We start from the raw sequence: 25,830 nt of genomic DNA, 5'->3' as shown, positions 1-25,830 counted from the left end.
AATTATACCTTACATGGTATATATTTCAAATCCTCCTGTGGGACAACCAACAGCTCTCTGGTCTTGTCTTTCAATTCTGTATCGTACCACCTACTTGCACTCTGTATTCATTATCCCTGGGAGGTATCACACATGCCTGCTCTGCATATTCCTAGGGAGTAGCTCTGAACACACTAAGACAGCAAATATACTGCTTCCTGGAACCATTAGATTACTGCACACATGCTACTCACCTACCATCAGGACGTGCTGATAACCCTCCTGGATGTGAGAAGTACCAGAAGACAGTTGCCACCAACCACAACTAGCAACTATTTCATCTTTCTCCTAACCATGCCTTGCACAGAGCAGTGAGTTCACACGTGCACCAGATCCAGCCACAGGATAAGAAGGATCTACAGCATATTCTTTCAACCACAGAAGAAAGTATGGTCTAAATCACTATTCCACTATTATCACTATCCAAAAGACTGTTCTGTCAAGACTAACAGAAATTAAGACTCTGCAAGCCAGCACCAAAACCCCTACATTCAGAAATCTTTCAGTCGTCGAGGAACGTCACTCTTAAATCCCTGAGCAAAAGAATCACATATAAAGTACAATTAAACACCAAATGAGGAAAGTAAACATACAACATGTAGATGAGAATTTAAAAAAAAAAAAAGTTCCTTTGATTGTTTTAACAAGCCATACCACAATGTCAAACGTGATGCTGGAAGTGGCTGTTAACCTTAGCCCAACTGACCAAGAGAAATAACTCTGTTGGGTTTTGAAGGAACTAATGCTCACTGATACTAACTTGATCATGTATTACTTATATTGGAAGTCATCCTGTGTCTAAAAAATTAACAAAATTAATAAGGAAAGGAAAAAAAAATATCTAAACATGTAACTTTTTCCTTAAATAATGGGTGTTTCTTAAAGGAAACTGTGGTAATGACAGCATTTACCTTTCTCTAGAGCAGAACCGAGAAAAAACTCCACCCCAGGTAACATTAAGCTAACTCAGCTGTGGAGTTGAGACTTAGCATTAGCTAAGTTATGCCACATTTACACCTAGAAGATGGGTCTTTGTGTTGTCTCTACTAAACAGCTACCATGGCTCACCTCTAGCCTTAAGGGCATTTGCCTTTAACAACTCAATTAAAAATAGTCTAACAGTCACATGTAACTGATTTGTACTGATTAATTCTTATATATTTAACACAAACATGCATACTGGAAAAACAGCATTCTCCCTAACATTAAAACAGGTAAATAGACTTCTGTTTGGTTCTTCTAGCTCCTTTACACATCTTTTTACTTTACTTTACTTTTTATTCTTCCAATGAATAATGCTTATATGGAGCTCTGCCTACTCTGAAAAAAGAAGTTATCTCTGTGACTACGTAAACTGGGAAAATAAGATCTGTATGTGTGATTTAAGTTAACAATTTAAAACCTTAACTGAAAAAAAAAAAAAACCACCTAGGAGTAAGTCTGACACCAATCACTTGCATTAAACACGCTTTGTTGTATGACCATTAAAATATCCTGAACTTTTTGAGACATACAACTCCAAAGAAAATGAATGCAAGATGAAGTTTTGGAGGCAAGAGGGTGTATGTTAGCTTGAGGACTCTTAATGCCCTTTGACTATGTGACAGTAGCGGCAGAAGCAGAGAGTTTCATAGTTTAGTTTTGTCCTAATGTAGAAGTAAACCCACCAGCAGCACGCCTGCTAAGGCGAGCCTCACACGTCACGCAGCAGCAGGGCGGAAAAATAAGCCCCAAACACTTGAACAACAATAACTCTGCGGGAAGCGGACGCCTTGTTTGTAGCCATTTACTTCAAGGAAAGCCGATAACTCCTGCCAGTCTCCTCTCCGAGGGGCGAAGGCAGGTTTCTGAGCACCCCACATCAGCACCCAGCCCTCACAAGCTCAGGCGGGCGGCACCCGCGGGGCTCCGCTCTCCGGGACAGGCGGCTCAGCGCTCGCAGGAGGCTGCTCCGGGGCCGCTCTCCCGCGGCAGGAGCACAGCAGCAGCCACCCACGGGGCCGTTTCACAACAGCCCTCCGTTACCTGAACCACCGCCTGTGCCCGGGGAGCGGAGCCCTGCCCGGAGGGGCCCCACCCGGGCGGCAGCGCGGCGCCCGAGCCCGTTCCCTAGCGGAGCAGCCGCGACCCCCTCCCCGCCTCCAGCCCCTCACCTGCGGCAGCGCACGGCGGCTCCCTCGCCCCGAGGCGGCTCCTCCACGCCCGCACCGAGCGGCCCCGCTCCGCCCTGAGGGTACCGAGGCAGAGCATGCGCGGCTTCCCCCGGCGGAACGAAACGGAACGGGCCGGCCTCGGCCTCGTCTCTCCCCGGCCGGCCCCGCCGCCAGCACCGCCCCCGCCGGCGGAGGTGCGAAATGGCGGCGGCCGCGGTCATGGCGGCGCGGCTGCTGCGGCCCCTCGGCCGCCCCTCCGCCCGCACGCTGCTACGGCGGGCGGGGGTCGCCACAGGCGGCCCGTGGGTCCGGGGACGGCTCGGCCGGAGCCAGGTAGCTGGGGGGCAGCGGGTCCTGCCTGTCCTCGTCCTCCCCGGGACACCCCCAGCTGGCGGGGAGGGTGTGAGCTGTGAATAGGAAATAAAACCGTCGTGCCAGAGATGAGCAAAAATAGTAATTCAGAGTAACGACGTTGATTAACGCACGTTTTATGGTCCCGTGCAGGTGCTTAGAAAAAGCCCTAAAAGGGGGGTTGCGCTCTCAGCGGGGTCCTTCTTGGTTTATGAAGCTTCCAAGCTGTTTTCTGGCTTTGCTGAGGTTCATGCAAGCTTCAAAGGTAATGTTTTCAAATGGGTTGTTCTAATGTGAAGCATAAGGTTTCTACTGCCAGGATTATATAGGAAAATGGTGTAATGTCTTTGAGGTTCTCCACTCAGGCTGTGTGCAGGACGTTTCACTGATAGGGTTTTGAATTAGTTCAGGGCTTGAAAGCGTGGTAACAGTTTAATTAGGAATTTATTGTTACTGAAACCAAATCTGGTGACGTAGACAGGATGAGATCAATGCACAAGGTGTGTGACACCTAGTTTGTCACCCAGGCTTTAAGTAACTCGCTGAGAAAGGTTAAGATTCACTTGGGAAGGCAGACCAAGCTCTGATCAATTTCTGGAATTCTAGTTCGTTGAGATTTTCTATATGAACACCGTGGAGTTCTCATTTAATGTAGTCAAGTAGCACTGAGATTGTGTTTCAAACAAAAATGAGAAAATGAGAAATATCCCATGTTTTTGCTACACTAAAAAGAAATAAAAGTCTTATAATTTACATAAATCACCTAGCTAGTAATTTGTTCAGAACGTTGAATTCTGAGCATTCAGTCATTAGACAGGACCATACTGACAGTGCTGTTCAGGATGTCTCAGGAAGCAAACGTAATTCGCTGAGGTTACTTTAATGCTGCATATGTACTATGAGGCTTATCTTACACACTTAAATCCAAAGTCCATATAGACCATTATTGTAGCTTTGAAATTGTTGATAGAAGGCATTTAGAGATGACAAGGTTAAAAAGGTTATCCAGAATGCTCTAATCTTCAGTGATTTATATTCTAGGAGCTTTTAAAGCTCAACATAAGACTTGTATTTAGTAGTCTTCAGTGCTTTTTTCTTTTATAAATAAAACTATGTTGTCGTGAAATATGACTACCATGTTCAGTAGATAACTTGAAAAATAAAGTTTATAAATGTAATTTTTACGAAGCGTGGATTGAGCTTATGTTTTCACATAAAAGTTTCATCACAGACCAAGGAGTAGCAATAAAGAGATGATAGTGTAGCTGCAAATTCTAAATGAAATTCGGTGGGACATTTTACTTAGTGTCATTTTTTCATGTTTTAATGTTGGTAGAAGAATAAACTCAAAGTTTTGCTGTTACACCTTTGTATACTTCAATAGAATGATCTACCTGCTTCAATTTGCTTTTTTTTTTTTTTTTTTCTCCTAATTCTGTCTATTCTCATGCTAGAATCCTGTATTGTGAATTGTTTGATACGACTGTGGAATACTGTTTTGTGTACTACGTACATATATATTATATTACTACCTTATATTCATCCAGTTGTGGAAATCATATTCCTCCTTTTCTGTCGTCAGAGTTTTAAAATATTCTCTAGAAGAATTTAAATGCTCTAAGTACATCGAATACTTAGCTTATAAATTGATAAAAAGCCAACATTGATTTTTCAAATTTGAAGAGCTTCAGTCAGAAAAATCTTTGATCGATGTTTCATTTTGGCTTGGTAAGGTAATGAACCATACTTAATCTGTGGTTGTCTTTGGCAAAACTATGGAACTGTATTAAGAACCAAGAATAATTTAACAAAATTCTTTTTTTTTTTTTTTTTTTTTTTTTTTTAATATTATTACATTTGAATTCCATACATGTACTAGAGAAGGTTCTTCATTATCCTTTTCTGGATATTTTTTGCAAAGAAAACAAATTGCTTCCAGTGTCTGATGCTTTAAGAAAGACGCTTTTGAATGTTAAATACATTAAGCATCCACAGGATGCTTTGTTGCTGAAGCCCACTCCCCAGTTCAATGAGAGAGGCACGTATTCAGCACTGTCTCTCTTCCTACTTGTTCATTATGAGTAGCTTAATCTGAGTCTGCTGTGCATGAAAGTTGTTTAGAACGATGGCCTAAAAATTAAGTAACTTGTTCTTTGTGTTTCAGTTAGACTGACTTGCTCTGAAACATTTTGCTTATACCCTAATATCCTAATTACATACAATTTGTTTTTCTGTTTCCACGATTCTCATTCTTTTTTTAGTGGCAGAAGTTATAGAGCAAGCAGACTACCTGTACGGGAGTGGAGAAACTGAAAAGCTGTATCGGTTGCTGGTTCAGCATAAAAATAGGTACTTGACTGAATTGAATATCTACATATTAGTTTGTTGGTGTTTTGTTTTATTTTGTTTTTCAATGTGTTCTTTTATACCAGTTTTCAACTAATATTCTTGTTGTGGTATGCTGGAGAACCTTACTTTCATCTTTATTTAAGTAGGAAAGGATTCTTGATCTTTTTCTTCCCCATGGAAAAATGAATGACAAAGGTACTGATTTTTGGCAGAGTGCAGCTGTAGAAGCGGAGGGTTAACATTTAAGGTTTTCATTCCTGCAGGGAGGTTTTAGGTTTGTTTGGTTTAGTACTTTAATAATTCTTAAAAATATACATACGCATCGGAAAAGTCACAGCATGTCTACACATTACTGTAATGACCACAGTATCTAGAATTTAGGCATTGACAATTTTTGATATTTTTTTACATTGCTTACCAGCTGTTCTTTCTTTCTGTTTTCATTTATTTCCTGTTAGAATTTGAGCCCAAACAGAAAAAGTTTATTACTCATGTAGTTATGTCTTAACTACACAAAACATTTCAGATAAGTGAGTTGAAACAAACAGGCTGCTTAAGGAAAAAGCAGAAAATGCATAGATAAATTAAGAGTCCTTTCCTTTGGAAACAAGGCACTAGAACAAGGCCTAGAACACTTCTGGAGGAAGTTAACTATTCAGTTGTTTTTGGATGGCTTGCTTTCTTTTTTCTGTTTTTGCTTTTTGGTTCTTGACAGAGGCACACATACAAAGGGTGGGAAGTTAAAGGAAGGTCCTGGCCTGCAAGGGACATGGTGCCATAAGCAAACTGTAATCTTGCTCCTAAGTGTATAACAGTGCTGCTTACTCTTTGAGAAGTAATGATCCCCTGTAGCTGTACTTAACATTCTTGTGATGTGGCTGAAAAATTAGTCTGCTAGTTCTGTTACTTCATTAATGACAGCAGGACTGTGCTATGCTGTGAGCATAATTCAGTTTGACTCCAGAAAAGAAAACTGGCTTTGATGGGTATTCTGAGTCTAACAGTGACTCAGGTATGTTTTCTAATATTTTTGGTTTCTGGTTGTTTAAATGGGAGTGGAATGTTTTATGACCAGACAGCAAAAACCTCTGAAATGCATTTCAGACAGTGTAAAATGGCAGGTTTTCATTTGTTGTTTGTTACCCTGAAGTTGTATATAGCGTAGAACGGCAGATGATATTGTCACCCCCTTGAGATGCATATTGAAAGACTGATCAGAGACCTTTACTAGCTTTGTTGCCATTGTTACTTTAAAACATTTGTGTTTCTGTTCATAACTAGTGAGGATGCAGAGTTACTGTGGCGGCTGGCAAGAGCATCACGAGATTTAGCTCAACTGAGTAGTACTTCTGCAGAGGAGAAAAGACAACTGGTGTATGAAGCCCTTGAGTATGCAAAAAAGGCACTTGAAAAAAATGAATCAAATTTTGCAGCGCACAAGGTGAGCCAAGCAAAATAACTCAACTGAAATCTTGTTCCTTGATTTCTGCCAGTGGAAACTGGAACAAATGTCATTGTGCTGTTTCAGCAAACGTCAGCGTAATTTAATTTTTCAGTTAAGAATGCATGATTCTCTAATTTTCACTCTTTTGCTTCTAATTCTCACTGATTTGTTTCTAAGATCATAGTCAGACTTTTGCAGCTAAATTTCCTGTACGCAGGAAACAGAAATTGGTTTAATGTGTGCAGGACTGTGGGAACAGGTGACAGATCACACAGATTACAGTTGATCTCCTCGTGCCACACATCCAGCATGCTGTCTCTGTGTGCAGTTGTAGCTCTATAGAGTTTCATTTGAAAGACTTTAGGCTCTGGCTTCATTCCACTATTTTTTTTGCTGTTTCTCTCAGGCAGAGAGGTAACAAAGTATAGTCAATTGTGTTGGCATCTCAGATAAGAGGTGGACACCGATTCCCTTATCTGTGCAGATTAGCAGGTTGCTCTGACACTGTTACAACTGTTCATGACAAATACTTTTTGCTTGGTGGGGGTGGTGGCTGTTCTGTATGTTTTTTTGTTTGTTTGTTTGTTTTAATTTACTAGTAATATAGTGCTTTATTAAATGTTTTATTTTTTACTTTGAATTACAGTGGTATGCCATTTGTATCAGTGATGTTGGTGATTACGAAGGAATCAAGGTTAAAATTGCAAATGCCTTTGTTATCAAAGAGCATTTTCAGGTAATGTAAATGGTTGTTTGGTTGTTTTTTTCTTTGCATATGATAGCCGTAATGTGTCCAATACATAGATTTTTTGAGAGCTATGAACTGGCTGGTGATGAAAACTTGCAAATGTACTGCTGTTCAAATTTCCTGGTGACAATTTGATTTTGGGGGTTATTGTGACAGTCTGGTATTCCAAAGCAAAAAGGGATACAAATTAACTCCTGCTGTAAACTAAGTCTCTATAGAAGAGAGTCCTGAAATAGCTGAAGTGCTTTTGCTGTCCCTTAGGACTAGATAAAGTATAGCTGTGCTATTGAGAATGGGTGTGTGGCCATCCTTCTAAGTGTGGATTGTGTACCACTAAAGGACAAGTACTGGAGAAGATAAAGGACTGCTGACTAACTTTGTATCACCAGAAATTATATCAGAATCTGAACACGTCAAGTCTCATGTGAAACTCTTACTGACCTGTTAACCATGAGCGCTTAGAAATCTGTCAGTGTCTTCAATTTTTTGGAAGTGAGCAGATTCAGTTGTGCACTGAATAAGTACTGTGTCCCTGAAACTTTACACACAGTTAATGTAGTTTAATTAGTAATAGAACAAGTCAACATGTTTCTTAGTTGTTCAATGTATTTTAAGCCGGATGCAACAGAATAAACTTTTACATCTTTGTTTTGTTTGTTTGTTTTTTTTTTTCTCCCCTGCACTAGAGAGCCATTGAACTGAATCCAAAAGATGCAACGTCAATTCATCTTATGGGCATTTGGTAAGGTGCATTTTAAACAAAACTTAACACATGGTAAAGAGAAATGCTAGAATAGAAGTGGACTGTATGAATTGCAGAAATGCTTAGAATAATTCAGTGGCTTGTAATTAGTTGATTCAAACATGGAAACCTATTGAATGGCACAGGAGGTCATGCCTTGAAAGCATCTGGCTGTTAATTCTCACACATTTGAAAAAGATGAAAAAATACTTATTCGTTGAATTTCTTTGTTTCTCTGTATTGAACTATTACAAACTTGTTTTCCAGACCTTTATCTCCATAACACACAAGTCATTTTGTTCTGACTAGTGTGAATGGAGACAAAATTCAACACTGAACCTACATTGAATTTCACTGATGGCTGCAACTTAAGAGTCTGTGTATCATGAAAAGCAATCAAATGTGATGCCTGTTCATAAAATACTTCCTCTATTATCTGTTATGATACTGTATTTTAAAAGTTACATTGAAGTAAATGCAGCTTATGACTGCATGTGCATTATCAAAATCTTTGACATTGAATTTACTGCACAGTTAAATTTGCACTAAGAGTTACTGTTACAATGCAGGCAAAGGACTGGAAATACAGCTTTTCATACTAACAGCATTTTCTGTGGAAGCAAGTTGGTTGAACACAGTATCTTTTTCTTGTTATTGAGAGATTCCAGATAGCATTTCTGGTTATATAACGTATAGAGGCTTTGGTCTCTGCTAGATGTTTTACAGGAAATCTCTACTACGAGCCTGAGAGATTGAAAATAAAGGCAAAGGATTTGTAAAGAAATCCTAAAAAAATCACAGCTACTTTTTCTGTGCCTTTTCTGGACTGCTGAATATCAGAAGTCTTATTTCAAATTTTCAGTATCTCAGTGTTACTTATTCCCACAGGACCTAACCCCAGCAATAGTCCAGATGTTTAGGCAGATGTGTGTACTCCCAACTGAATGAGCCTTAGTGTCACTATTGTGATAGGAAGCCTGTTCTGGAAAAGTACTTTAAACATTGTTCCTAAGGAAAAACAGAAAGATAAGAAATTTGAGGATTGTTATTGTTTTGGGTACTAAAATTTCCTGATGTTGTATGATGACATATATTCATTACTGAGTCCCAGAGCATCTTCATCTGAAACTGGAATTTCATATTGGTTAATTCTTGAGTATGATTCTCATTTCTTTTCCTAGTATTTACTGGACCGAACCTGTCTTAGTGGCAATTCGGATAAGGCATGTCTGATGGCAAACTTTCAACGTAGTTTGTTTTCCATGCCCTGTTCCTTCCCTTGCTCCCAAACACCTCCATATCTCTACTCATTAATCTTTCACCTCCTCCTGCGTGTTCTGTTTTATGCAGTGAATAAAGCATTTTTATCATCACTGTGTGAGAGTAATAAAAGTGAATAGTGCTGTTTAATATTAGACCTAGAATGCTCTACGTATTTGAAATATGTAAATATTTAATCCTTTCACCGTCTCTGAGATAGGTGACTAATAACCTTTATTATTCAGTAGGTAGGAAAACAGTAGAATGGCATAGCCTAGAACACAGTAGTTTGATTCTTAGGCTTATTTTCATTCTTATAGATCAGAGTCTTTCAGGAATGTGCTGCACATCTGCTTTTGTGTATTAATAATTGAGGAAAAACAAGGTAATGTTGAGGTAAGGCAGTGATATTACTCAGTTGTGCTGTATTGTTTATATTTTAGAACAATATAAAATGCTCATTAATTGTTAAAATACTACAAGCTGAAAAGCTGTTTCATGTTTAATAACTGTCTCCAGCCTAATGTAATAAAAATTCCCAGCAGAAGACACACCAAAACCTCTTTAGCCAAACTTTGCAGCAATTGCAAACACCTTGCAATTGTGTTGTGGAGTTGTAAGAACTTGCTTATAGAACTTGCAGCGTGACTGTGGGTGTCGTGACTCTTGGCAACAACCAGTTACGATATCCAAGGTCTGAGAATGTTCGTTCAAGGAGAAAGGTGAATGGTGTTAATCAATGTTTCCTTTTGCTCCAGGTGTTACTCCTTTGCTGAAATGCCATGGTACCAACGAAAAATAGCTGCAATGCTATTTGCAACACCTCCAACTTCCACTTATCAAGAGGTACAAGAAGAAAATGTTTCCTAGATTATTATTTCCCCTGCAGAACTGTTGCTATACTTCTACTAATATAAATGCAAAATGTAACAGCTCGATTTATTACTTACTAACAAATACCTTTTTTCTCATCCTCTGGCAGCCATTGTAATCTTTGTTTTCTATTAGAACAACAATCCTGGCCCAAAATATTTTGTTCTTTTAAGTTGTGAGGGGTGAGTGAGTCACTAGAAAGTAATTGCAGAAGGTTGCTTGCTGTTAACACAAAAAGCAGTTAAAGTTCTGTTTGAAAAAGAGAAAACTTTTTAATGAAATGTCAACCTTTTAACTTTTGCTGAAAATCACTTTTGGAAGAATACAGCGTGTCAGCTCGGATTTCAAATACTGCAGAATTTTACCAATCCCGCTATCAAGTTGTGTAGAGCGCTTAAAGCAGCTAAAGAAGCAGCCTTGTCCCAGAGTCTGTAGTTGAGCCATACTGATAAGACTTGTGCAGTTTCAATACAAAAACTGCTTTGTAGATACATGCACACTTTAAATTCTCTGATAGTATTTTCCCTCCAGCTGGTAGCATTAGGAAGAGATAAGTGAAGTTTCTGAGGTGCAGTATGTGAAACTAGTTGAAAAATGTGTGTGTATTTCATAAAGGTTTATCTTCAAGTAGGAAGATACTGCCCGGTGTTCTGTGGGACTCGGTCCTCTCTGAAGTATTTGAAAGTATGATAAAACTTCACTATTAAATTTATACATGAGAACTGGCTTGGAGGGACTGTGGATACACTGGAAGGTAGAAATGAAATTAGAAATGGTTTTGACAAGTTGGAAATATGCCATCAAACTTGCTAGGGACAAACAGGAGGTACTATACCTACAGTGGAATAATAAACACTGATAGAGGCAGGCAGATAGCTGAATGAGTAGGTTTGTGGTAAAGAGGCTGAATCTGTTTGTACATTGAATGAGAACAATCTGTAACATGCTAAGTTAACAGAAATAAAATGATGGCTAGGAGGATATAGGTGTCCTTCAGCTGTGTTGAGCATGCATAGTACTTTAGCTTGACTGCTGTGTTCAGTTTACCATGGTCCATTTTAAGGAAGACAACCTTCTCTTTTGCAGGCTCTGCGTTACTTCCACATGGCAGAGGAAGGTAATTCTTGTAGCTTTTTGTAGGTAGAATGCTGTCATGTACTGCAGGTTGTCGTGCATAAACCTCTAGCTTCAGGAATTATCTGAATAGCCTGTGATAAACTTACCAGCTTTTGTGGTAGGTGACTGGACTGTTAGGGCAGAAGGCATCTCAGAGAAGCTCAGAGTGTGTCACACGCTTATTATCAGCACGGAAAACACCCTTATCGCGCTCCCTGGTGGTCTAGTGGTTAGGATTCGGCGCTCTCACCGCCGCGGCCCGGGTTCGATTCCCGGTCAGGGAAGAGTGCTAAAAATTACTACTTTTGAGTCAGTGATGTGCCCTCTCCACTCAGAAGGCTGCTTATTGGGGTGGTGTCTGATAAAGTGCTGTCAGCCTGCAGGTCGAGGGAGATGTGATCCCTTCTGTACTCAGCCTTTGGCACTGCACTGCAAGAGAGACTTGGGCATACTGGAGAGAGTCCAGAGGAGAGGGCCACCGAGATCTTGATCAAGGACCTGGAGGATCCTAGGGTCGAACAACATGGGGATGTTCAGAGGGGATCCGATCTCATCAATGTCTGTAAATACAGAAGGCAGGGTGAAATGAAGACAGAGCCAGGCTTTTTGCAGTGGTGCCCAGTGCCAGGGCAAGAAAGAATGGGCGCAAACTGGAACAAAGGTTTCAATCTAAACATCAGGCAACACTTTAATTACTGTGCAGGTGGATGACTGAGCATGGCACAGGTTGCCTAGTGAGGTAGTACAGTCTCCCTTCTGGGAGACCTTCAGAAGCCACCTGGACAATGGTCTGGGGCTCTAGGTGTCCATATTTGAGAAGGAGTTGGACCAGATGACCTCCAGAGGTCCCTTCTAACCTCAATCATTCTGTGAGTATATCTTTTTTCTTTTTTTTTTTCTTTTTTCATACTTTAAAAAAATATATATTATTTTTATTTTTTACCCTATTAGTAACAACTTATATTTCCCCAAGGGATTCATCTGTAATGTACTATTGCAGGGCAAAGAAGCAAGCAGAAGTGAGATTTCTATGTCAGTCTTTCAAGTTCCTTCTTAAAGTTTAAAACTCCCCTGTATTTTCAATAGGATGACAAAGAAAGCACATTTTTTGATTTCGGAAGCTATTTGGATCAGAGTACCTATCCAAATAGCAGTAAAACTGTCCTTTTGTAAAAGAAAATATGTAGCTATTATTTCCCCAAGAGGGAAATCCCAAGCAAAACTGGTAAGCTGAAAGATATGGGAAGACAGTGTTGTATAAATGAAGTTTGATGGAAAAGTTTATTGTGCATCTTTCCCTGTGTATCAAGTAGCGCATCTGCAAACAGGAATGGTAGAGTTGATCTCAAAATATGCCTCCAAAACACCTCCATACATTTACTGGTATTTGACTTTTTTTTTTTTTTACTTTTTTTTTTTTTTTTTGCAGTATTTCTGAAAGTATCGTTATAGCTTATGCTTGGATATTCACATACTATGTACATGTGAAATCATTCCATTTTTCTTTTTTAATAGAGTAGTATGCTAATCACAGGCAAAGCTAGAGCTTATTATTGAAGTTAATATATTCTACAGAGTGGGTCCACCTGCTAGAAGAAGAGATAGGAGCAGGCAGGATTGCTGCTGTCAGTCTCTGTCATTTTTACCAAACTACACTTTTTCCTTAGGGAGAGGAACTTACCTGCCTTTGTGTACTTTATTATTGCACAAAATGCACAAAAAATGGTTGTCAGCATTTTGCATCCTGACCTTAGATCCAAATGCAGAGGAAGCTTGTGCTGTAATGGGTGTTAATAGTACACAAGACTGGTCTTTAATAAAGGTTGATGGGCAAAGTATGTTTTATAAGAGCATCTTCTTATATCTCTCCTTAAAAAAGGAAAAGTTAAACTTGGGTACAAACAATTTTAAGTTCTCTTCCTGTGTAGCAAAAGATACACTAAAATGATCTGTATGTACGTGGTCTAAAGCTAGGAAATGTGCCTGTTTATTTCCTTGCCTATATTTTCTAAGCTGGTTTCATTGCCTGTTGCATCTACTAGGTCCAGAAGAGCAAATTGCAAATTTGCAAATTGCAAAGCAAAGCTGTTTCTTATGCATACGCTTTGTGTATGCTCATTGTGAGGAATCTAGTTTCATTTAGCATATTAATTAATAAGCTGCTAGCTAACATTACTGTAGGAGACCAAATTTTAGAAAGCAGAGTTGTTTTACATTGGGTTCCATCTGTTCTAAAGCCAAAAACTATTCATGTTTTCTGAAATAAGTATTTAAAGGAATGGCATTATATCATGGCTTTGACAGTATGCTGCTTGTTACCATTCAAAGCTTTTCTTCTGTCTCTATGCAGCTGACCCAAATTTCTACAGCAAAAATTTGCTCTTTTTGGGGAAGGCATACTTGAAGTTAAACAATAAAAAGATGGCTCTTCTGTGGTTAAGCAAAGCAAAGGATTATCCTGCACATACCGAAGAGGACAAACAGGTAAGAAGCTAAGGATTGAATAATGCAACCACACACAGTAACTAACATGTCAGTCACATCACGGCAATGGAATGGTTACCTCAGATGCCTAACTACAACTTGCTCTATATTCCAGGATCACACCCAGACACCAAAAAAATCTAGTATCTTGGTGACTGCCTCTGGATACAGTGGTCGGAATGTTCTGCTAATAAAGAACTGTTCTTTCTTCTTCAAAATGTTTTTGTGGTGCTATTAGCCACCCATTCTTAACTGTGTTGCTCAGGTTAAGGCAGGCACCTGAGCTAAACTCAGTCTGCGTGAGCACAGAGTCACTTTTCATAGGCCTAAAACTGGACAGTTGGAAATCACATTTTGGAAGAGCTAAAAAACACCCCCTTAATGGAATCATGAGCAGGAGGAAGAGAAAAGCATGGATGCATCAGAAACATGCTAGATCTGTAAAGCTTGACAGTACAGGGAAAGATTCAGAGTGCATTAAATGAGTCAAATGGAAGCAATGTCTCTGACAGCAAATCTCCAGTGCTAGCAGGCAATAAATAGACACTTAATTACCCTTTTGAACTGCTCAGGATCCTAGTTTGGACAGGTTGCTGCCTACTTATATATATATAGTGTGCTTGCAGGAGGGTAGTTCGTTAGCCTTGTGCAGACCCAGCGCTGTATTCAATGTAAGCCACAGAAATTGCAGATGTCTTCGGTGAGCAAGTAATTCCGTTAGCATCAGGACTAATTTTTCTTATGGTTGATTGACCTAAAAGTCGTTTTGCATAAAGCTGCACTGTGAGATCATGCTTTGACTGTTACAGAAAATGTGTAAATGTGCTGTCATGTTCTGAATGTCCTAGCTGTAAGAAATACTTGGGAAGGATTTTGCATTTCACACCTCAGAAGAAACACTACTCAAGCTTTTCCTCTTCTGTGGATTCTCCAGTGAGGTTCAAACTGTTTCTCCCAGAAGGAGTGAGTTCCTTCAGCAATATCTTTCAGTAGAAATGAATAAAGGTTCTTCCATTTTTCTGCAGTTTTTATAGGAGCTCAGTAGCCTAAAGGTGTAGTGGTCTCAGGTCTGTATGAAACTGTTCCATGCTTAGCAGTTGCCAAACAAATTGGTGTCTGGAGGCAGACGTGAAACCAATGATGACAAAAGCTTTCCTGCCTTCAGAAGCCAGACAAAAAGAGCCAGTAGTGGTTTCTGTGCCATAGCCAACTTGTTAAACTACTCATCTGCTCATCTGGTGCAAAGATCTGTTTTCTTATCTATCTCCTAAAACGCTGCACAGCTGCTAAATTAAGGTTGTATTCTCTGCATTCTGTGGGTCATTGTGTAAAATGCAAAAATCACAGGTGTCACAAACATGGGAACTAGACAGTGTAGTCCAGCAAGAAGAAAAGTGGTCTGGGCAAAGAACTTGGAATTCTTGTTTCTGTGTATGACAGAGGTCAGCATAAGTCAGTATTCTGGGCTTTTCTCATCTCTGACTCTCCATAATATCTGGCTTGCATTGCCTGAATTGCTTGCTCTGTGAGGGCCAGAGGTTTTTTATTCTTTATTTAACACTGATGTTCGCAATCAACTTCAAAATTTATTAGACTTTACCCAGAGTCCCTAGATTAAGATACTTTTCACACTTCTTTAGCTGCCATTCAGAGTTTTGAAAACTCCAGGTTGGTTGGTTGGTTGGTTATGGCCAGGAATAGGATAACTCGGTACATGCTAAGGCTGTAGCAAATCAAGAGCTCATCTGCTGTATTCAACCCAAAGAAACTTACTGTTATAATTAACACATATGTTAATTACACTGAAGGGACTGGGTAAAGACGTTTTATTACCATTCGTGTTAAAAATGCAGAGCATCTTCAATAGGGGAAGGAAACTTACTAGTCTTAGGACAGTAACAAATCTACAGAACTGTGGTGAAACGTTCAGATGCTTGCATGACAAATTCTGCTAGAAAAGCCTGTAACTACACTGTATTGTTATATTTATGTATTTCAGGTACAGAAAGAAGCTTTGGAGTTGCTTAATTCTATATAACAAGATACTGGGAATTCAGTACCTCAGGTGTGAACGGCATAGGGAAAAGAACTTAAATACTACTATTACTCATTTGAAGCTGTTAATAAAATATATATTCTAAACTTGCTGTTTCCTTCAATTGTTTCAATTAAATTGTCAACTGGGAAATTGTTTTATTATGTGATTGTTTACTTATGTGAGAATAAATGTGTGAATAAAGGTCTTCAAGGTCAAAAGCAGGGTATATGGGGGGAAGCAAGTTTTTACACTTCAGCTGCAAGTTAGGGACTGGCATAACTTTTAGGGAAAGGAGATACAGGACCATGACACAATTTTAAGGCCACTGATTTTTTTTCTAGAGCATTCTTCTGTATGGTGAAATAGCCTTCAAGAGTAATAACATCATATGCTAACATTATTAGGTACGGATACAGTTTTCTGATTAAGGTTCATTACAGATTCTTCTACACAAGCAGCTTCAATGCCAATACATTGAAATGCTGATATTTGACTTTGCAAGAAGTGCTGTGGTTTTGTGAAGCAGGGAAAACTTAAAAATCCATTTATGATTGACTGTAGCATTTGCAGGGAAAAAAGTTCTATTAAATATGAATATTTGTTTGCATTTTGAGAGAGTGTGAATTCTGAAAATTCAGTGTCCAACACTGGCTGGACATAAACACAACATGCCCCAGACTCAGACAACAAGAGGAATGCATCTTCCCAATACAGAAGGGCTGGGAACTATAGTTTTGAAGACCATTAAGTTGCGCCAGGGGAGTTTTAGGTTAGATGTTAGGAAGAACTTCTTTACTGAAAGGGTTGTTAGGCATTGGAACAGGCTGCCCAGGGAAGTGGTGGAGTCACCATCCCTGGAAGTCTTCAAAAGACTGTTAGATGTAGAGCTTAGGGATATGGTTTAGTGGGGACTGTTAGTGTTAGGTCAGAGGTTGGACTTGATGATCTTGAGGTCTCTTCCAACCTAGAAATTCTGTGATTCTGTGTAATTCTGTGTAAGGAGTTGTTTATTTGTAGAGAGAAAGATAAACTTCTTGTCCATGCTATAATTTTAGCGTGAACTTTATCCAGAAGAAGAAATTAACCTAGGATCATAGGTTAGGACCATATAAATGAAAAAACACACAACTCAATAGTGCAGGATATTGCCTGTGGAAAGTCTAACAATCTAGAACAAATTAACTATAAATACCTAGTGTTTTAATAAGAAAAGGATCTATAGGAGGAACATGAAGGGCATAAATTGCTTCAACTAACAAGCCAAGCTAATGACTCTCTTAGTTATGGCTTTTTATAACTGACTAATTTAATATTCTAATTCTAGTTTCAGGGGATGAAACTACTTAGAGGATGATTTTCTCCACTATAGAAAAATAATTCCTACTTTTCTATTAGAGCATCAACATGAAGTAACTGGTATTTCAAAATCTGGGGATGGATGATGCACAGTGCTTTAGAGAGATTCTTGGACACTGAAATCATTTGCATACCTAAAGCCTTTGCTGCTTGCCCGCTCTTCAGCCATCCCTTTATCCCTGCCCTAAGCACAGCTAACTACAGGCAACACAGATGGGAAAGAAGTAGCAATGCAGTATTACTAGAACACTCAGCTCTGGATATCCAAGTTAATTGCATACACATGCATGAGTACATAGATTGTTCTTCATGTTCTTTTGCCTCTTGAACCATGTTTGTAGTGAGTCTTTGAACCAAACTAGTAGATCATGTAGAGAAGGACACAGGGTTTTATTTTTTCCTTGCTCACTGTTACCCACAGGAAAAATTTACAGTCACGAGACAGCTGAAGTTACCAAAACAATAAAGCAACTACATTCTTGTGATGTGCTGTCTTTTTTATTATTATTATTTGCTTACTCACAGATTCACAAAGTTCAGCAGTTGGTAGTGGGTTACCAAGTCATTCATTAGTGCAAATTCATAAAGTTCAACTGTACGACATTTAGCCCTCTTAACTGTCTTTTAGGCGAGCCACACTGTTCTGTTGCCCTGCCTTTGACTTTTTTTTTTTAAAGCTTCCTCCATTCTAACCAGCATAAACCATAATTTAGGTGGATTTACACTTGAAATTAATGATATATTTATGAAAATGGCTTTGCAGAAGATATTTGGTGTAGTATGAAAAACTTTCAAATGGCAGTTATCGAACCTCTTATGGGAAGTTAACGCAAGCTAGCAGTCTGTTGGGCCACTTGCAGTACCGCTGCTATCAAGGTTCCGTACAGGTAACAGCTACACAGCAAACTGTGCATTTGGATACAAAGCCTCAGGAGAATCTGATATGTAGAAAAATAAAATTTTGGCAGAATTTAGTTGCTGTATTGGAAAGATATAAGAACAGATAAACAGATATAGCTTTTTTTTTTTCCTGCATGTACACTTTTAACAGTGCAATATGATATGTTACAGAAATGTTTTTAATCATAGTCTAAGAAATCATTTTCATGTGTGTACAAAATTCTGTATAAGTTAAATGTAATGGAATTTACAGTTAATATTAAAGCATAATACAAATGGTAATTTTAAACATTTTTACTCTATAGTAAGGAAGCACAGTTTGCTAAAAAGTAGCATTTAATATCATTCACATGAATAAAGTGTGGTAACTTTTTTTTAAGTATCTTTGCAGTTCAGCAAATGCCCTCAACACCAAAAAAAATCAGTTTTTATTACTGTGTACTTAGGAGAAACTTGGTCTACATAAAAGAATGACAGGTTTTAGACATACGTAATTCAGGTACATCTGAATTTCTACAGGAACTTAAGAGGAATAAGACTATTTAATACTTTCAAATACTTTTATCTGTGCAAAGCTTATATAACTTTATTTTATTTGGGTTTACTAGATCCAATAACTGAAACTGAACATGAGCATAGAAAGCAGCAAAGTTCACATTACCTTTCATAGACCCTTACATCTCAGTTTACATTAATATACTCTGAAGTTGTGAACAGGATACAGATTGAAAAGTAAAAAAAAAAAAAAACAAAAAAAAAACACACACCTGTAAGACACCAGACCAAGGAGAGAATGTGTAATAGTTTCTCTTTTATTATTAACTTTTTCTTTGAAGATTACCTAACATCCTCGTGGTAATAACCCAAGGTAATATGTAAACAAACTTCAATGCTGCTCAAATGAATTAAAATATTCTGTTCAGCTCCTACAATAAGTCAGAACAGTGGCACCAATTAATTTCAACATTAAATCACATTCAACTTATTGTACATGACTCTTGTGCAAGTAATAAAGGCTTTATTCATGACCTTGGCTACATCAGTGTAGTAGAGAGGGATATATCAGCTATTTACGTATTTAAAAAAATTAAACTGACAGAACATTGTATTCTGTCATCTCAAATACCAGCAGCATCTTTCTACATATTGAGGATACGTTTGGCCTAAGCCTTTAACACCTTTTAGAACAGCCATGCAATAAAACAAACTTGGAGATGTTTCTTAAGAGAGAACACAGAGCAGTTTAAACATTTTTTCTAAATAATAAAGCCAAGATAAAGCAAATCCAGGCCCTTTTAAATGGCTGCAACTTTTCATACACTTAAAGCTCTATAAAACTAGAGCTTATTAGTATATATATTTATATTTTTAATATATATTTTAAATAAGTCTCTTGTCTGCTTTCAAAATTTATGAGGGATTTTTCTGGTCTTTTGGAAGGGCAATAAATAAAAGTAGAAAAGGCTGAACTGTTTTGCATATCTTTGTGGAAGAACGGAGAACAATTATACTTTTAGAGTTCCAGAAAGATCACTGTACAGAACAAAAAGCTTATATACAATTAAGTGTGCAATTTTAGTTGGCTGGGCCTTTTAATATGTAAGATCTCCTTTTAGACTAGAAGCCACTTCTACTCTTGACCAAATCCCTCTGTTTCTTCAATGGCGAAGAGCAGCTTCTCTTTCAGTTGTTCATAGCTTTTATAGGGTGGCAAATCCAAACGATTAAAACTGAGAAGGAGAAAAAAAAAAAAGAACTGTGTTAAGTTTATCTAAATCCCACATAGAACACTACAGCAATTGACTGCTACAGTAAAAGCTAAAATGTTCTGATCTAACAATTAGAAATTAAGAAGTGTCAATCAGTGCAATTTCAGTACCATGACATTTCTGTGAACAGTAATAACAAAGTTTTAGAGCAGTACTCCAAGAAACAAAAGGCTGACATCACATCAGTTTAAAAAAAAAAAAAAAAAAAAAAACACTTTGAAGACTAAAAGTTCAAGATACAGAGAACTATAATACTCAGGTATTTCATGTTCACCATGAAATTTAACATCATCCTAATTTGCTACATTTCCAAATTCCAGCAGAAGCCTGAAAAATGACAAAGTCTTTTCCTTCCTGCACCTGCCTAGAAATAGGTTTTATTTCTTCCTTAAGCTTTGCTCCAAAAGGCTTCTGCCACAATTCTGTTCAATTCTGTTTCATTCTGTGTCTTATCCAAAGTTATCTTGGACAAAGAGGAATGCTTAACTTCCACATACACCACTTTAAAAAAAAAAAAAAAAATGGAGAAAATGATAGAAGAGGATTCCATGCAGCACTTTAAAAGTATGGGGAATACTCACCACCATACTTTAGGTAGTGATGGTATATCACTGTCACCTAGGTTGGATATTAGGATAAATTTCTTTACTGAAAGAATTGCACAGCATTGGAATAAGAGTCACCATCCCTGGAGGTCTTCAAGAAACATGTAGATGTAGAACTTAGTAGCATGGCTTAGTGGTGGACTTGTCAGTACTAAGTTAAATGTTGGACAAGGTCATCTTAGAGGTCTTTTCCAACCTGAATGATTCTGTGATTCTACTATCACAGGGTTGCCAAAAAAAGGTCTGTTTCATTTGCACACAGTATATATGGGAAAGCAATCACTGTACCAGTTTGGAGTAATAGTCAAGATAATAGTCTGAAGCCTAGCAGGAAAAGGGAGTGAGATTTGTAACGAGCAACTCAGCAAGGTAACTCATTCTTGGTTTGCATCACAGCCTTGAACATTCGCTGTGATTTCTTTCACACTACTTTCTCCCATGACCATATGTTGACCTTTTATAATGTTAAAAAGCATCTCTGATAACTGCATATACCTGATAACCACATGACTTTTTTTTTTTTTGATTATTTAATATTATTTAAAATGAAGAAACACCTCACAGTTCTATACAAGAAGGACATTCGACTTCTGATAGATCTGAGAGTGACAAACAGCGTACAATGCAGTAGCAAAATGTAAGAGTAAGGGAACCAGGAGAGTTTGCAATGCTGGCATGTCAGAGCAATCAAAGAAGCTGAAGCTGGAGATAAATAACAGATTCAAATTAGATTTCATTTGATTTGGTAAATGCAAGACCAGCATAGAGAATCACTAAAGGGTACAAAAAGTTTACGTGTAAGAACTTACCAAGTGTGACTTCTTGGTAACCAGGTTTCCTTACCAACTTTTTCAATGCAGAATTTCTGAGGACCATTACTTCCTAAAAAAGAGGATTAAAAGAACAAGCTGTTCCTTTAAAATAGTACACATGATATATATATGATATATATGATCATATGATATATGATACATAAGACAATTCAGATAGAGCAGACAGAGCTTATTGTCACATGAATGTGAATGCTCAGCTAACAGAAATAAGCTAGTTTCCCTAATCATTTATAAGTTATTAAACGGGATTTCTGATATAAAAAGCCCTTCTAGAATCAAGCTAATGTACATGAAGTTCTTGGCATCTGTACACTTAGAGCATGATTCATTTGCAAATGAAACAATAACGGTATAAAATTTTGGTCTTCTTTCACTTACCCATAAGTTCAGCAAATCCACCCAGAGGTAATCGACAAGTGCCAGTGACAAACTGCAGAAGTCGCATGCGAACCTCGTTGTCTGTCTCTTTTACAAACTAGGCATAGAGATTCAAATTACTTAATAAAAATCTTGGACATAGCTGGAGAAAAAAAAAATCTACAAGATCATAGAAAATGTGTAATTCCATTTTAAAAGACACCTTGAGAACAGTTCAGCTTTCTTGATTTCAACAAACTGAAGGTGGGGAAGAAGACAGATTTCAGATTATATGCACTACTGACTGTTACAACATGAATGCTGGCACCAACTATCAGCAAATAAGAATCTATTTTATTCTACACTAAAATATAAAACATGCTAATACTTTATATGAGGATTACTGCCATTTTGATTAAACATGGCAATAGCCTAGTCATGGACTCTGGGTAGTTCAAGACTTTTAAGTATTCCCTGCATGTGACAGTCTCAATGAGAAAGAACACCATCCTTAACAACTATAACACTTTGTACAGAAATTTATTGGGAAGCTGAAGAGGAAGGAAAGAGGGGAAACTATCTCGATATGAGAGGGGGGATCAATACAGCTAGGATTTTTACTCAAAAACACGGATAAGAAAATGAGTATTTGTGCTGTGTCAACGCTGAAACCATATTCAAGTTGCTTGAACTTCTGATTAAGAAGCTTATTACTGAAAGAATCTTAATTATTTTTTTCTGAGAAATCCTTAGATCTTATGTTTCTGATCATGCAGATAAGATAGGAAGTAATTGATTTGCATCATTTTTTACAGTAACTTTGTCAAAAGCATCTCTAAAATCATGATTTATCATGAGATGGGAAATGCCCCCTTGTGACTTCTCTTAAGGGAAATTCATAACAACTGGGAGGGAGCCTGTTGTTTTTTTTTTATTTGTTTCTTTTTTCTGGAACTAATTCTTGGCCAACTCCATTAAGATGTGAGTTATACTCAGTCAGTACTAGACTGGCACAATATGACAATAATCATAAATAATATGTGGCATTTCAGATGTACAGATGTAATACAGAGAAGGACATTAGAAGGTACGTATCACTGCTAACAATGCAAAAAAGCTCAATTGTAATATAGCAGTAAGAAGGACAAGATAGATAAAAAAAAAAAAAGTATTTGATTCAGCTATCCACATATGATGAAGGTATCTCTCTGCCATTTCCCACCCTACAGTATGCTCCCCAAGAATTCCTCCTTTCCTTCTCAAGAAAAGGAAAAAAGAAGTAAGAGCGAGACTTCAGAGAGATGTCATCATTCCGCTCCGTGTGTCATTTGTGTAAGAAAATAGAACAAAACCCCAAAGAAATTTTACTGATCAATATACCTGCCAGAACCATATGATCTGCTTGCTGTTCCTTGTATAATGACGATAAACAGTGTTCCTTTGCCAGTCTGCTAAATCAACCTCTTGCATACCACAGAGCATAACCTAGAAAACAGAATTAGTATACCTATCTATACACATAAATTACAATTTTATTTTGTATATTGTATGAGAAATGCTAACAAAAATGGAGGTTCTTGTTCCAAACAAAGGACTGGGGGCTTATAAAAAAGATGGAGAGCAATTTTTTACTCAGGCAGATAATGATAGGACAAGGGGGAACAATTTTAAACTAAAGGAGGAGAGAGTTAGCTTTAACGTTAGGAGGAAATTCTTCACTCAGAGGGTGGTGAGGCTCTGGAACAGGTTGCCCACAGTAGCTGTGGATGCCCCATCCCTGGAAGCCTTTAAGGCCAGGTTGGATGGGGCTGTGAGCAACCTGGTCTGGTGGTTGGTGTCCTGGCAAGGGATTGCAACAGAATGATCTTTAAAGTCCCTTCTAATGCAAGCAAGCCAGTCTATCATTGTATGTCTGGCTTTTTTTTTTTTTTTTTTTTTTCTTTTTCCATTTTATGCTACAATCAGATTATCTTAAGTTTACAGAACTCCAAAATAGTTTATGTTCTTCAGTGGCCTAAAAGCCTGCATAGTTTCATCTGACTAATAATTCGGTAATAGAAGATACAACCTTTTCCATGAAAGGAAGTTTTATATTAAGAAAGATATTATCTTTTCCATTAAAACCTTGCCTCATATTCCAAGATGATGATGATGATAACATTGCTGCTACTGCTAGTAAAGATAAAATACACTGTGAAGGCCAAGTTTGCAAAATATTCAGCAATAGAGGCAATAAAAGCTGAACATGCTAACGACAAAGCCTCCTAAAAACTGAACAGTAAGATAACTAATATAAGATAGATCTAAGCCCTTTTTTAGGGAATACTCGCATTTAACTTAAACTTGCAGAACACTGCTTATTACATACAGGCAACTTTGGCTGATCTCTCAGAAATAAATAAGCCTATCACTCCAAAACCTTTTGTCCTTGCTCCAAACCACAACCCCAACAGTGAGAGCAAAGGTCAGGCAGAGGTTAATTAAACATGGTGCATGCAACTTATACTTGTTATTAGGCCTTAGGTTATATACTGAAGATCTAGAAAATTTAATATTGAACCTTGTTCATTGCTACAGCTTTCAGTCCTGAGTGTCCTGATTATGTACGTGATTATGTGTGTGAAACTGAGCAACCAACATACACCAGAATCAATTCCTGTACCAACTGTTAAAAGGCAATTCTACTCATTTACTAAAGAGAAATTTACTAAAGAGAAATTTTCTGAAACTAACTGATCAGTCTGTGATCTCATATTGTGTTCCTTCCACAGAATTTTGCAAAACACAATTCAAAACTGAAGATGTAATCTAAAATTCACATCTACAGGACGACACAAAACACAGATGCAATAGAGATACTTACTGGCTTGCCATTGTGATTTACCCCCACACCTCTCCCATTAAATTCTCCGTGTTCCACAAGCTCTCAAATGTAGGATGACACAGATGAGAGATTCAAGTTGGCCTATCCACGTAGTCATTACATATGTATTACCTTTGCAAAATGTAAAAATGTTGAACAGAAAGCCTCACCTCCAGCTCCTTTTCATCAAAGTAATGGAGCCACTGTAGAGGAACAACTTCATTAAAACCATCAAGAAAAGCTTTGGTTTGTTCTCTAACTCCCCGAGAAAACCGCCACTCAGCCATTAGCCTGGGATGGAAGAAAACAAATATAAATTAAACATCAGTTAGCACTCAATACAAAGGAGTTCAAACATGCATGATTATGTATGTGGTCCAGTGAGGTAAAATTCCCTCAAATTTTACTTTCTTACACTGCATGATTCCATAGACTATAAAGGACTTGGCATAATCATACTATTAAAATCTTCAAACACAAATGACGGTAACAATAGCAGGAGGTATTTAAGTTGCTATTCGAGTTTAAAAAAATGAAATTATTATAAACCTTTTATTCATCTAAATTGAGCAGTCTTTTCATGACAAAGATGGTACTAGGGCATTATGATTTGTTATTGGAAAAAATTGCTTTAGCTTAAAAAGCTCATAGTCCTAGAGTTTCAAAAGAAGAAAAGAACAATTTCCACCAATTTAAAATATTTGTGTAGTCAGAACAGTAAGAAATACTGCTGCTTACAATACTTCTAGCTACAGTTGTCCAGTACTTCCAGCGTAAGATTATTTCAGGCTTCAACAAGAAACAGTCTTTTTCTACTCTGAACATCTGATTCATGCTAATACTCAGAGGAAGGAAGAGGTAACAGATTTTTTTTAAGTTCCTACTACAATGGTCAAGCCATTTCTGAATATTGAAAAAAAAAAAAAGTGGCAGTAAATATAGTAAATATGCATACTACAGAAACTATTTCACTGCAAAGCTAAAGACTGCTAATTTAAAGTGGGAACTGTATGTGCAGCATGGAACATATGCTGTATCACAGAAGAGGATACACGTGCTTTTGAGATCACTCTGAATAGCTGGATCAGAAATACAGGTTCACAAAAAGGGCAATCATAAGGATTAGGAGGGAAGCAGGAAAGAGCAGTACAATAAAACAAAGAAAAAATAGTTTAAGTCTCACCACATTATTCATGATTCTGAATTTCAATTATCACAGTGACAGCCAAGTACTAAACAATTTTGAAATCATCTGTCAAATACATCTTCCCTTTATCTGGATTTGTTACCTAGTTACTTAAAATAGGTTTGCTCATTTTCGGTTCCAGCTGTTTTCTCATTGTAGATGTAATAACACAGGTCCTCATCTCTCTAACAGGTCTTTCCTTTATTTTATCCCCCCCCCCCCACCGGCAGGAGGTATGGTAGTATGTGAACAGGGGAAGGGAGAGAAAAAAGAAAGAGCCAAATCTACCAAGATACCACAATGTACCAAGTTACCATTTCAATAATAGTTCCAAGAATTATATAGTAATTGAAAAAGAAATATA

General features: G+C 37.8%; 3 protein-coding genes and 1 non-coding gene across 7 annotated transcripts in view; 2 read left to right on the top strand and 2 right to left on the bottom strand.

The window, feature by feature from the left end:
• Positions 1-2,346, bottom strand: part of CPNE3 (copine 3) — a 31,562-nt gene extending 29,216 nt beyond the window's left edge. Inside the window, exon 1 of the mRNA XM_032181370.1 lies at positions 2,193-2,346. The gene's annotated coding sequence lies outside the window, so the exon portion shown is untranslated. The remainder of the gene's footprint in view (positions 1-2,192) is intronic.
• A 20-nt stretch (positions 2,347-2,366) lies between these two features.
• Positions 2,367-15,701, top strand: RMDN1 (regulator of microtubule dynamics 1). The gene is made up of 10 exons (XM_032181371.1): positions 2,367-2,525; positions 2,697-2,808; positions 4,805-4,892; positions 6,174-6,333; positions 6,983-7,072; positions 7,771-7,826; positions 9,845-9,932; positions 11,046-11,076; positions 13,426-13,559; positions 15,559-15,701. Exons 1-10 carry the CDS (start codon positions 2,394-2,396, stop codon positions 15,595-15,597), a joined length of 930 nt encoding a protein of 309 aa, XP_032037262.1. The 5' UTR covers positions 2,367-2,393; the 3' UTR covers positions 15,598-15,701.
• Positions 11,288-11,359, top strand: TRNAE-CUC. The gene has a single exon. It is a non-coding gene; the product is annotated as a tRNA-Glu (tRNA).
• A 3,043-nt stretch (positions 15,702-18,744) lies between the features above and the next one.
• Positions 18,745-25,830, bottom strand: part of WWP1 (WW domain containing E3 ubiquitin protein ligase 1) — a 59,945-nt gene continuing 52,859 nt past the window's right edge. For all 4 annotated transcript variants that reach the window (XM_032180925.1, XM_032180927.1, XM_032180926.1 and 1 more), the window contains 5 exons: positions 24,451-24,571; positions 22,798-22,902; positions 21,439-21,535; positions 21,037-21,109; positions 18,745-19,583 (listed from right to left, as the gene is read on the bottom strand). In XM_032180925.1, coding sequence (XP_032036816.1) covers positions 19,484-19,583; positions 21,037-21,109; positions 21,439-21,535; positions 22,798-22,902; positions 24,451-24,571 — 496 coding nt within the window. In that variant the 3' untranslated portion in view covers positions 18,745-19,483. The remainder of the gene's footprint in view (positions 19,584-21,036; positions 21,110-21,438; positions 21,536-22,797; positions 22,903-24,450; positions 24,572-25,830) is intronic.

This window comes from Aythya fuligula, chromosome 2, assembly GCF_009819795.1.
Source record: "Aythya fuligula isolate bAytFul2 chromosome 2, bAytFul2.pri, whole genome shotgun sequence".
Taxonomy (NCBI): Eukaryota; Metazoa; Chordata; class Aves; order Anseriformes; family Anatidae; genus Aythya; species Aythya fuligula.
This window is presented reverse-complemented; position numbering and strand designations above follow the sequence as displayed.

What these genes read in the sequence shown, in the direction of transcription:
- RMDN1 (XM_032181371.1), top strand. Translation starts at nt 2,394, where the DNA reads ATGGCGGCGGCCGCGGTCATGGCGGCGCGGCTGCTGCGGCCCCTCGGC. An exon ending in CAACTTCCACTTATCAAGAG is followed by an intron (nt 9,933 to 11,045) that starts GTACAAGAAGAA and finishes TCTCTTTTGCAG; the next exon opens with GCTCTGCGTTACTTCCACAT. An exon ending in ATACCGAAGAGGACAAACAG is followed by an intron (nt 13,560 to 15,558) that starts GTAAGAAGCTAA and finishes TATGTATTTCAG; the next exon opens with GTACAGAAAGAAGCTTTGGA.